At 41.0% G+C, this 13,331-nt stretch overlaps 1 protein-coding gene across 5 annotated transcripts in view; it reads right to left on the bottom strand.

The window, feature by feature from the left end:
• LOC119855279 (melanopsin-like) overlaps positions 1 to 13,331 on the bottom strand; it is a 72,049-nt gene that overhangs the window by 18,257 nt on the left and 40,461 nt on the right. For all 5 annotated transcript variants that reach the window (XR_006280592.1, XM_043512619.1, XM_038401031.2 and 2 more), the window contains 3 exons: positions 7,343 to 7,514; positions 5,036 to 5,191; positions 3,802 to 3,909 (listed from right to left, as the gene is read on the bottom strand). Coding sequence is in view for 4 of the 5 variants with exons in the window: in XM_043512619.1 (XP_043368554.1) it covers positions 3,802 to 3,909; positions 5,036 to 5,191; positions 7,343 to 7,514 (436 nt within the window). In the remaining variant the exon portion in view is untranslated. The remainder of the gene's footprint in view (positions 1 to 3,801; positions 3,910 to 5,035; positions 5,192 to 7,342; positions 7,515 to 13,331) is intronic.

Here is a 13,331-nt window from a genome sequence, read left to right as displayed (position 1 = left end):
GTTGGTATGACTGTAGTTGAAGTCAGCACTATTTTCTCTATTCTATGCAGGCATTTTTTGGGCTTACAGTAAAAATATATCGTAAATAGGTGTGTTTCATTTCTTTGATTTCTTTTTTAAATTCATCCCACTCCCACCAGCAATTCTCAGCACCAAGGAAACATCCTGCACTGTGAGCATCATACCATCATTTTGAAGTGTGTGTGAACTCTTTAGTTCACTATTCCTGAACTCTCTGACTCATGTGTACATCCAAACCTATCAAAGTCAAAAGGGAAAAGTTAGTTTTACTCTAGTCAGAAGATCAAAGACAAAATTGTTTTGTTTTGTTCATAGTCAAAAACTGAACAAAATGTCTCATCTTTGTGATTTTTAGAGTTGGATGGATGATTTGATCAATCCAATCCATTTCACCATTTGTGAATTATCCATAAACAGACTTTGATCTTGGAATATTTGCTCATTAGTCAGACTTATTGGGGAATGATATAGGCAAATATATTTCCACCAAAGAACTGCTTGCAAACTATTCATTGTGTCTACTTATTCACTATTTGTAACTTACTATTTGGTCTGCATGATTTATTCTCCTAAGTGACATAATATTGCTTCTACTCTCTGGCTAGATGATTCTCAGACCCATAAAGTGCTTTCACAATGATTTCATGAATACTTCTGGTGTCAGTAGTCATGGAAATACAGATGGGAAAGAAGGGATGGGATTTTTAAAAGTGCTCAGTGGTGACCTAACTTTGCTCCTATTTAAATAAATGGGACATTTCCATTATCTTCAACAAGAATAAAATTAAGCCAATGCTGAGCACTTTTGAAAAGACCCTGCCCCATAATGTTTTGGTTCAGGAATTCTACTCAATGTACAAAGACTCTCAGAAGCAGTTCCTACAGTATAGTACTTATTTAGGAAACAGTCATTTAACTCTTTCCAAACATAAAATATAAATATGGAATCAAGGAAAAAAATACCTTTGGGTCAGAAATTCCAGCTTCATACTATACTTCCCTCTATTTCCGCAAACCACTGGAGGCTGGTGACTTTTGAAAGTAGATAGGGAAGTCTGACATATCACCTATAAGCAGTCTGGGTAGATGCCACTCCAAAAAGATGTTGGAAATTTTTGATTCTTCACTAGCTCTTTATTTTTAATAGTCATTTTTCCTGCAGGAGATAGATCCCCCCTCTGTGTATTTCTCTCTTCCCCAGGCTTTCAATAGTTCGGTTCCCATAGGCAGAGAAATGAGTGCAGAAGGGCTAGTCACCTCTAGTGAACACCAGTTAAGATGTAAAATGGTATAAAAACATTTTTACTGTACGTTCGAGACATTTGACAGTCTTCTGAAATTAAGCAGGAACTCAACATTTTGGGGGTGCAAAATTGTCTTATTTGGAGTGGCAAACATTTTCAGAAAAATATTTTCTCATTTTTCTATCAATCTTTTCTTCCAATATCTGTATTAATTACATACAAGATATTCAAAGTAATTAGCTATCTGGGTTTTCCCAGCCTTCAACTGTGGGAAAAATCAGAGTTCCAAATGAGACAATGTTGCAATTTCCCCCCTACAACAATAACATCTTATAGATAATTTACACTGCCATCTAGTGGTACAATTCTTTATATATTTACCATCATCTCACACATTTACTTTGTTCAAAGGCTTACTATTAAATATACAGCCGCTTTGCAAGAGATACTCCTTGAAAGAATTGTTGGTGAGTCATGTGAAATATTGAAAAACAATTATGGTTAGAAGAAATTCTCCTTCTAAAAAGTCACATATTTTCTGTTGAAAATGGGTATTTGGAAACAAACTTGTGTGAAAAAGAAGTGTTTTCACAGGATTCTTGGAAATCAAACATTTTAGAATTTTTACAGGAGGAAACCACCCCTGGACTTTTTCCTACCAAGTTAGAAAACAAAACAGAAAAGAATAGTGAGGAGAAAAATATAAATGGAATCTTCTGCTTTCCACATCCCAATTTGGTAAAAAAAAAAATATTATTGCAATCCTATTCCAATTTAGGGTTTGTTTTCAGTTTTCATGGCCCTCTTCTTTTAGCCATGGAGATAAATCTTGTGTTGGTGGATATAACACAGGCTAAATACCTTTGAAAGTGCTGAATTTGGGCTAGTGCTTGATCTTGACTATATCTGTTTGTAGTAGGCAAAACTTAAGTGACCATCATCCAGCGAGCTTTCCCACTGTTAGCTGAAATAATTATACAATATCCAACATAATCATTAATGAAAACCAGCCATAGTGGGTGTCCTAGGACCTGTGCCATCCTTAAGGCCAGCGGTATACCTGGAATGAAATTTCATGGCAACTCTCAACAAAGCGTTTGATTTAAAGAAAGTCTAAGGCTTAAGCTGCTGCTGGGAAATGCAATGTAAGTATGTGCTAGTTTGACACCATTCAGCTGGACACCTCACTCGCCCACCCAGTGATTTAGTGCTTTCTAATATCTTTTGAGACTATACCACTGGAAGGCCCCAGCCTTTTGATATATTTTGTCTTATATAAGATGAGGCAGTGCTTTTGTGGAACAGACTCCTTTCAGACTGCTAAAGGATTTTCAGTATTTTAAAAATCACCTATTATGCATCTTTCTAGATTCTGACTGGTTGGAACAGCAGTGTTTCTACCATTTATAAATCAAAGACCAGATTTAGGAGAAAAAGAAATAAATCAGGAAACAATGCACAACAATCACACAGCAGATTTACTGCACTTGGGTATACTGGGATTTCAAAAAGCAAGATGGCACAGCGCAAATAGTCCATCCCCATTCAGAAAATTCTCCACGTAAGATTTATTTTAAAAGATACAACAACAAAATAATACCCGTATTTTCCAAGCAAATTCAGTGTGAAGTACTAACCCTGGGACTCAAAAGTTCTCATTTGTCATATGCACAACCTGGGCCTGTAATCAGTTTTTCCTCCAAGCTATGCGGCTGTGCAACGTGCCACCAAGTGCCATGCACTTGATTATTACAGCTGCGTGGGGCCGGGCAGGGCCCCAGGTGGCCCGCCAAAGAGGGCGCCATGTGCGGGGTTTGCCTGAGTCCCACCTGACCTGCTGAGAGCCAGCTGGGCTGACGGAGGACCAGCCGAGCCAGGTGACTTCTCTGGAGCAGGGGTGCCCCTCCTCCTGTTCCTGTCCCCCTCCTTCCCCGGCCACGCTGGGAGCATTTCTCCTGTGTGCTGGGGGATGGGGGGGAGAGAGGGGAGGGCTGATGTTGGGGTGTCCCATAGAGCCGAGAACATTATGTAGGTGATAGAGGAGGGGGGAGGGATTGAGGGAGTATAGTGACCATCCATTCCCCCTCCTCCTCCCCCACCCGTGTATGCAGTCTCCACTGAGCTGGGGTGACATGACAGGGGGAACCAATGCCAGCTGCTGCATCTGTGGGTGCAGGAAGGAGATGCAGGGGTTATGGGTGAAGGGGGCACAGTGCAGGGTAAGAAGTGCAGGAGGGGGCAGGGACATCTGCACATTACCTTGATATTGGTGTACATAACAAAATTCATACCACACATGGATGGAAAAAGATAAAAGGGAACATTGTGCAATTGCAATAACTTCTTTATCCTGTGGCCCATATTTTACAGATATTGGGCCATATACACCACTGACAAAAGGGGGGCATAGATCTATTGATTTCAATGGCGCTGTGGCTACTTACTCCTGCAGTGAAGTGCCCTCAATAGAAGGAATTATTATTAATGTATACTTTTGCATGTGTACTGACAGACAATTGTAATGTGTTCACTGTACCTGTATCTTGGGTGAATTATTGCATAAATGATAGGATTGTAGATTGCAGAAGCTTTGGCGATAACAGCTGGCACAGATTTAGAATATGGAGTTAGTGTGTTGCCATGGCTAAAATTAAACAAAAACAAAACACAAAGGTATTTTAATGGATATGTGTTAACTAAATTACCAAAACATACTACTCTTTCTTGATTGATTATGTCCTCTGACAACAAATAGCTATGAAAAGTTAATTTGTTTCAGTGCGTTCCTTGCTGAGACTAAGACCACTATGATTTGGTGCCATACTGGTTACATTTACTTGCAGAAGCTGAATGGCCATCAACCAATGACTTTTCTGTTTCTAAGATTGACAAGCAGCCAGAACAAATACAATCGCTTCTTTCTCTGTGGCTCTGCTAGTCAGAAGCAGGAGGAGAGATTATTAGTGTGGAGAACAAGGTAGATATGGAATGGTAATAACAAAAGCAGATTCAGAATGAAAATCTCATATTGCCACCCCATTGTATCAGTTTCATTCTGCACACCAAAAGGCATCAAGAAGACTGAAATTCCAGTGTCCAAAAAGAAAGGGAGGAGAGTGAAAAAGGGGAAGTGGGCTGAGATCAGCTTTAGCTGTTTTTGCCTCAAACTCTCCCAGCTGCTAGGAGGAGTCTAATATCCATTCATCTAATATCAGTGAAGTTGAATGTGCATCAACAGGAGAAGAGGTCCCCCTAGAGGGGAGAGCTGGGAAGGGGAGGAGGACATGAGCTCTGAATTTAAAAAGTTGGGAAAAAAAAGCCTGGACTCTCACTCTACTAGTCACTGTCTTGAGGAGGAGGATTCTTGAGAAGTCAGATATGAGGAGAGTGATCATCCGCTGAGATGCCTAGGATTACTCTGCATAAAATCAGAGTACACACATAAAAAAGCAGCATGAAGGAAGTGAAAACAAAAATCTGCTCAAAAAAAAAAAACACCACACACAAAGTTTCATGTAAGAAATGAAATAGACACTAGCTAATCTTGTTCTCTTTTATCCAAAGGGCTATCTCTAGGAATGATACATCACCTCTAATCTGGTGTCTATTTTAACAGGAAGATACACTCCTTATGGGTGACAACACTGAGTACAGTTAAATCTCATTTACAATCCAAGGAGGAGTCAGATTTCTGTGAAATATCCCAGGCTAGATCCCTTGCTCCTCATTACTAACTTATCTTGACTAAGGGTCACCAGATTTCTACTTACCCCGCCCATGCAATCATCGTGACACAAGCATATGGAGACCAAGACAAGACAAACACAACGATGACCACAAAGGCAATTTTTGCCAGCTTCCATTCATTCTTCATGGAATGCGAAAGGTAGGATTTATGACCATAGGACCCTAGCTTCTGAACATCCCTGTGAGAAGAACAACAAAGGAAGTCACCCAGTGTAAGAAAATGTTTGGTGCAAGATGCACAATGCATTATTAGCAATAAATAAAATGGAACACACACTTTATCTTTCCCTGCCCAAATATACTCAGTTATTTAATATCTTAAGGATAAAGATCCTACTCTGCAACACCCTGCAAAGGGGAGTAAACATGCAAAATGGCTTCAATACAGCCAAGAGGAGTAAGCAGGAAGAGAGACACTGCCTCTGCGACATGCTCACTCTTCGTCCTCAAGAACAGCTCAGATGGGCCTCTGCAGTTCTGAGGGATGGGGCTGACACAGCTGGGGAGTGGCATGGTCCTTTTGGAACCAGACAGATCTCCAGTAGTGAATGAGTAGGAAATCCCACTCCTTGCCCTCTGCGACAGTGCCAGAGGCACAAGGGGGTTGCTTAATGGTAGTTCATTTCCTTGAGGAGCCATTCTGCCAGGGTTGGGTGGGAGGTCAGAAAGCAGAGCTGTCATCAAGGCTGATCTCATCTCTGTATTACTAGATGTATTACGCATGAATTCACTCCTCACAAGGGCAGCACTCCTTGCCACTTCCATACTTCCACTTACGCCTCCTGGTCTCTTGAGGAGATGATGTCAAATGAACTCAACAGATTCCTACTCACTGAGCCAAGTATATTGGTATTGTAGGCTGGCTACTTTGCAAAGCAAGAGTGCTGGTGAACCTGGCACATTAAGTTTAAGGAGGCTATTTTACACTCCTGCAGGTTTATCCATCGGACAATGGTATTTGAGCCAATGAGAGATGACATTCTTTTTGCCTGGAGATAATTTTTGGAGATTGTGGTTTAGCTGCAGATATTCTGAAGGAATCATTAGTACAAGCCTGAAGAAAATCTCACAGCTATTGTGCGGGGATTCTTCAGATACCATCCTCACTTTTTTATGCCAGCAAAATCAGCTAATATCCTGCAATTTATAGTAAACTGGTCTGACAGGATTTAGCATAAAAATAAACAAATCTTAGTGAAGATTTACTTAAAAAGGAAGACCACTATGCAAATCAGCAGCGTGATGAGCTGCTTCCATAAAATGATAATACACAAATAGATGCACTATGAAAGAAGCCTACAGAAGAGACACTGTTAGCAAGTAGAATACATATTCAATTCTTGCAGCAGCCATCCTGAATGCTCATATGTAGTGATATTGCTTTAAGGACCATGTTACCATTCCTTGTTATCAAATTTGCAATTGCAGAGAGCATTCGCAAGCCCCCATTCGGAAAAGCACATAAGCAAGTACTTAACTGTAAGCAGCTATGCGAGTCCATCCCTGTTCAGCAAAGCTTCTTAACCATGTGCTCAAGCCTCACTGTAGTCAATAGGGATTAAACATGTGTTTAAAATTTAGGCGTGTGATTAGTTACTTTGCTGAAACAGAGCAACAGGGCTTGATCCCATTCAGATCAGGGGAAATATTCTGATTGACTTCAACTGGATTTATATTAGGTCCTGAATGAGTAACATGTACATATTGAGAGGAAAAACAATAGAGAGTGTTCCCTTTTTGATCTCTGATCAGGTTAAATTTTTAGTTCAAATCTTGACAAGAAAAGGCTGAGACTCATGTGCAAAACAATTTGTACCTGCCCGTACATTTGCATGAAATTTGGTCAAATACATGCACAGATAGGTATGTGTGTGCATTGGCCTGTCTCATCTCCCTGAGTTCAGCTGTAAAAGCTGCAATCTCTGGAATGTCTACAATAAATGAAACTCTTGAGGCATAAGGACTTTAATGTCTGTGGAGTGTGCCAAATTCAGGCGATGCCCATTTTGCTGTATAACAGGTTTATACATTGTCATAATCTCCTGGGGGGCTTAGATGATGAACCCAAACACTGAAGAAAATGAAAAATAGCTCAATCTGAGAAAATAGCATTTCTGCTTCTATTTATCTAACCTGACTGTCTATCTGGAGCATGTAAGCAGGGAGTTCTCTATATTGTAATTCTGTAGGACATCAAAGGAGAATACAGATTCAGTGTAAACAGCATCATTAATATATCTACCGCCCAGCTTGATTTTCAGCCAGGAGCTTTAAAGTATGCTTTACAGCAAGAAGACAAGAGATTTAACTACTCTTGCTACCCTGCTTACCTGCCAGTACTTCTTATGGCCAGAAACATGAATAAATAGCAATGGAATATTATAACCAGGGGAATGAAAAACACACAGCAACATAACATCATGGTGTAACTTCTGTTTGCTGGGGAATAGGTTACATAGTCCCATGTACAAGATATCATCAACCCTTCTGGCACATAGGCACCTAAGAAACATGAAAAGTAAATAAATATGTACATATATATATATACACACAGTTTGTACAATTACTGGTGAAGGTCTAAGAACTGGACAGTTAACAAGCAAATGGTAATACTATACATGTGACCCTCATTAGCCACCTGTACTGCATAATCACTTAACTGTTGTATTGAACTAGCCAGTTCTAGAATACGGAGAGCACTGATACAAAGTTGGAATGCATCTTGTCTCCCCCCTAGTCTGAATTCATTAAAAAAATTGCATCATGCACAGACAATAAGAAAACTGTTAGAAATCTTTGAGGGGGTCAACAAGTATATGGACACAGGGGATCCAGTGGATATACTGTACTTAGATTTTCAGAAAGCCTTTGACAAGGTCCCACACCAAAGGCTCTTAAGCAAATTAAGCTGTCATGAGATAAGAGGGAAGGTCCTCTCATGGATTGGTGACTGGTTAAAAGATAGGAAATAAAGGGTTGGAATAAACGGTCAGTTTTCAGAATGGAGAGAAGTAAAAAGTGGGATCCCCTAGGGGACCAGTCCTATTCAATATATTCATAAACGATCTGGAAAAAGGAGTAAACAGTGAGGTGGCAAAATTTGCAAATGATACAAAACTAGTCAAGACAGTTAAGTCCCAGGCAGACTGAGAAGAGTTACAAAAGGATCTCACAAAACTGGGTGACTGGGCAACAAAATGGCAGATGAAACTCAATGTTAATAAATACAAAGTAATGCACATGGGAAAACAATCCCCAACAACACGTATAAAATGATGGGATTTAAATTAGCTGTTGCCATTCAAGAAAGATCTTGGCGTCATTGTGGATAGTTCTCTGAAATCATCCACTCAATATGCAACGGCAGTCAAAAAATGAACAGAATGTTGGGAATCATTAAGAAAGGGACAGATAATAAGACAGAAAATATCACACTGCCTCTACATAAATCCATGATACACCACATCTTGAATACTGTGTGGAGATGTGATCATCCCATCTCAAAAAAAGATTTATTGGAATTGGAAAAGGTTCAGAAAAGGGCAACAAAACTGATTAGGGATATGGAACGGCTGCCATGTGAGGAGAGGTGAATAAGACGGGAACTTTTCAGCTTGGAAAAGAGACAACTAATGGGGGGATATGATAGAGGTCTGTAAAATCATGACTGGTGTGGAGAAAGTAAATAAGGAAGTGTTATTTACTCCTTCTCATAACACAAGAACTAGGGGTCACCAAATGAAATTAATAGGCAGCAGGTTTTAAACAAACAAAAGGAAGCATTTCTTCACCCAACTCACAGTCAACCTGTGGAACTCTTTGCCAGAGGATGTTGTAAAGGCCAAGACTATAACAGGGTTCAAAAAAGAACTAGATACATTCATGGAGGATAGATCCATCAATGGCTATTAGCCAGGATGGGCAGGGATGGTGTGCCTAGCCTCTGTTTGCCAGAAGCTGGGAATGAGCGACAGGGAACGGATCACTTGATTACATGTTCATTTCCTCTGGGGAACCTGTCATTGACCGCTGTAGGAAGATAGGATACTGGGCTAGATGGACCTTTGGTCTGACCCAGTGTAGCCATTCTTATGTTCCTAACTGTCAGTCTTCCATGAGCAATCTTTTAAAGTACAGAATGATGGCATTCTGAATACTGGCTAGGGGAGAGACAATCTATCCAACTGCTCCCCCCACCTCTCAATTACTTGTAAGAAGGTCATTTTCAGCAGACATGTTTAAGAATATTTAATAACAGCAGACATGAATTAAAGGCGCATCCACTGTAACTGAGGGTCTTTTGAGATTATCTTGGAGAAGGTCTCTCATTTAAAAGGATTCATAATGTTACCTGTGCAAATTTGATACAGGCTGAATCCTGGCGAAGTCTCATCCTAGAAGCTACTTCCCCTATGCCTACTTTATAAATTGATATGTCCTAAAAAGATGTGGGCTGGATGTGGAGGAGCAGGAGGAGAACCAGAGATTCTTAAGAGGTACTTGTGATGGATCTCAGCAACCACCCTCAGGGAAAGGCAGGTGAAGGGACTGTGTGTGGGATAGGGGTGTAGTGGTTAAAACTGGACTCATTTTACACAAGGCAGATGCCAAAACTAGTTCCAATAAAATGTTCAAACCCCCTCTGAAGCATTTCTAAAGCCGCAACATCTGCATATAAAATGCATAATGGCGTGGTCACTAGAAGGCTTTTACTGGCACTTAATTAGGATTTTGGACAACCTAAATTGGTCAATGTGTGTGCTCCACTCCTGCTCCCCACATCTGCCACATGTCTGTGCTGAGAGTGGAGGGGGAAAGAATGGCACAAAGCTGGCTACAGCAGCTTTCTGCCAGCTGAGGATTTCCTTGTGCTGGAGGGCTCCTCTGCAGCTGGCTTGAAATGGCTGCAATTGTATTTTGCACCAGTGAAAGAGTAAATATCTGACCCAGGATATTGTATTAATTCTGGGTCTATATACGTGTGTATTAGAGCAGGAGGAGCAGTGACTGCTGTAGTTAACACTGCATAAGCATTTCCTAATCTTTCCCTTCCAGTCACTCAGAACTTTCACCTTAGTTCAGTGGAAAGCCTGAGCTCTGCATAGGCAGACTCTTACACCCACATGGAGTTCTGCTGAGGTTTATGGGACTCTGTACCAGTGCAGCCATGTGCTCATACAGATTCCTTGGCACAGTCAGGGGCTTAGGCCCTGGTCTTGCAAGCGGACTAGTGGAGTCAGAACCTTATGCTCAAGCTGAGCCTCACTGAGGGTATGTTTATAGTGCAAATGTATGTGTGCGTGTAGTACGGGCAGGCATACTTGTGTGTTATCTTTAATCTAGTTGGCGCAGGTAACAATAGTAATGTGTGGCCACATAAGGTTCGGCACAGGTTAGCAACCACAGGAATCTGGGTATGCACTCTACTTGGTAGCTCCTTGCCACCATGGCAACACTGCTTTTTTCACCTCTGCTGGCTTGACTGAAGCTAGTGTGTGCACCTGAGCTGCATTCACACTATCACCTGCTGTGAATACATACCCTGAACAGGGTTCAATACAGGCTCATGGATCAGCCTGACTGATTGGGCCTTAGATTTTAAACACTTTATAAGACACAGCGGTCCCTGCTTAGGCTGTGTCCTAGAGTGTAAAGCACACTGTCATTGCTTAACAAATAAGAAACAATCCTAACAGGCTATGCAGTAAAACCCATTACTCCACCTAACTCCTTTTCTTGATTATGAGCTGTAAATATAAGACACACAGTGCTGAATATCAAAAGCAGAGCTATGGTTATTAGAGAGCGTGTGCAAGCTTTGGAATGGATATAAGCAGAGATGCTAATTAAAAGAAAAAAATCAATGAAGGCAAAGGAAAATAGCTTGAAGATGCTCAATATAATTTTTCTTCACTGCATGTTAAATGAGATTTCTTCCTTGTCTGACCCTTTTAGCATCAGAAAATCCTCTTCACAAGATGAAAGTAATTCAATTAGCATTTGCATGCTAGCTATCTTATTATGCTAACAGAATTTAGAGTAATCTCACCATCAGGGTTAAATTGTACTGTTTTTGCTTTCCAGAGACAAGACAAGGGAAACTTAACACATCAATTAAGGGATTTTGTTTTTTTTTGTTCTCACTGCCTGGCTTTCCCTACCAACAACAAAAAAGAATAATATCACTCATTACCCACTTCTATTTCTTCACTCAGGAAAGCTGAGCAACAGTGGATGATGTCAGCTGCACTCTTTTAAAAGGTTTTTAGAGAAAAATCACTAATATATCAGTGTATTCCTCTCTGTGCAGGGAGCAATGATATATTGATCTAATGCACGTCTAACAAAGGCACAGTCACAGTCACTGTTGTGAAGGACATGTGAGATGCCTGTAATATTTTATGAATATTAAGTGTGTGTTTGATTTTATTGTTTGCTATATGATTTCAAGGAGGTAATTCAGGCATCAGCTCACCTGCATGTAAGCAGGAAACTGGTCAAACACTTCTGACAGACACCTGTTTACCAATACGCCTTAAAAGGCCACGCCAAGAAGCAATTGCTTTGAAGTCTATCCTTGACTCCCACCTAGTGGGCCACATAAACCAGTTTAAACAGGGTGAAGAGACACAGGGGACAAGGGGCAAGTCTACACTACAAATTAAATTGACCTAAGTTACGTTGACATACAGCCACTGCAGTAATTGAATCAGTTTTACACATCCACACTACATCCTTGTGTCTGCGGTGCATATCCTCACCAGGAACGTTTGCACCGATTTAACTACCAGGGTGGGGCATTGTGGATGGTTTCTGAAAGGCAATCACAGTTGACATAAGCAATGCAGCATCTACACCGACACTGCGGCAACCTAACTACATTGACTTAAGCGCTACACCTGTCGGCGAGGTGGAGTTATTAAATCAGTGTAGTGGGTAAGTTACATCGGTGAGAGCTACATTTTAGTGTAGAAATGTACAGAGATGGGTTGACATAAGGCAGCTCATGTCAATCTAACTCTGTAGTGTAGACCAAGCTGAAGGATTTTGGGGGCGGATAAAGGAAAGCAGTCTCTAGAGGAGGGAGACGCACACAGACTGCAGTGAAGCAGACTGAACCCCAGTACCAGATGTGGGAGAGTCTAGATAAGTTAGGCCTACCTAAGCACTATGCCCCAATAGCAACTATGTGAGTAAAACCAGACAATCACTATGCTCTTGGATGAACTCTCAAAGAAAAATGATAAAAGACAAAACACCACATCACCTGTGGGTGAACACTTCTCACAAAGTGATCACTCTGTATCTGACCTATCAGTCCTCATCCTCAAAGGAAACCTGCACAACTCTTTCAAAAAAGAAGCCTGGGAACTTAAATTCATAATTTTGCTAGACACTAAAAATCAGATTGAATAGACACATTGGATTTATAGCTTATTACAACAATCTATAACCCATTATCAGTAATCACTCCCAGATGCTTCCCCCTATTACCAGAGAGGTGTTAGCGGGTCACTTTATCTTGAATGGTCCCATGAAATATGTATTAACTACTTATGCTGAACCATCTGTTCCATCTTATATTTAGCTGTGACTTTCTGATTAAGTTTCCCAGACCTGAAGAAGAACTCCGTGTAAATATGAAAGCTTTTCTCTATCATGGACAAAAGTTGATCCAATAAAAGATATTACCTCACCCACCTTGTCTCTTTCATTTCCTGTGACAAACACAAACACTACATGTATAAGCTTTAGGTAAGGCAGTTATGCACATAGACAGGTTTTTAAATTTAAAAATGCTTCACTCTTGTTATTCTTTGTTCTTACTGTTGAGATTAAACTATGCTTTGCTTTGGAAAGGCTGTTTTATGTTGTCATGGGGTCCCCTCACTGGTAGGATGTCTCCTCCTGGTTACTCTGGGGATTAGCTCCTTCCAGGTCCAACAGCTCTTTCTGTCACTCGTTCATGCAACCTGCTGCCCCATTCAACTCTGGGTGATTGCTCTTCATGGTTTGGCGCTTCCAGCCATTTCACTACAGTGCCTCCCTTCTGGGGTTTTAAAATCTGATCACATGACTATCCCAGAGCATCTTCTGCTCCCCTGCCCAGTCTGTGCCACTTCCCACAAGGGCTGGTAGGGGAACCCAAGCCCACCTACTAACCCAGGTTCCAGACCAGGGACTATGTTTAGCCAACCGTGTTCTGCTTTCTCCCAGACCCTGTTGCTCTTCCCCTACACTCCTTCCTACATCTTCTAACTCCCCTCTCTCTGAGTCAACCAGCCCACACTCTCTCCTCCCACAGAGTAACTGCAGACT

This window comes from Dermochelys coriacea, chromosome 4 (genome assembly GCF_009764565.3).
Source record: "Dermochelys coriacea isolate rDerCor1 chromosome 4, rDerCor1.pri.v4, whole genome shotgun sequence".
Lineage (NCBI taxonomy): Eukaryota > Metazoa > Chordata > Testudines > Dermochelyidae > Dermochelys > Dermochelys coriacea.
Note: the sequence above shows the minus strand (reverse complement) of the source record. Positions and strands in the feature narration are given on the sequence as shown.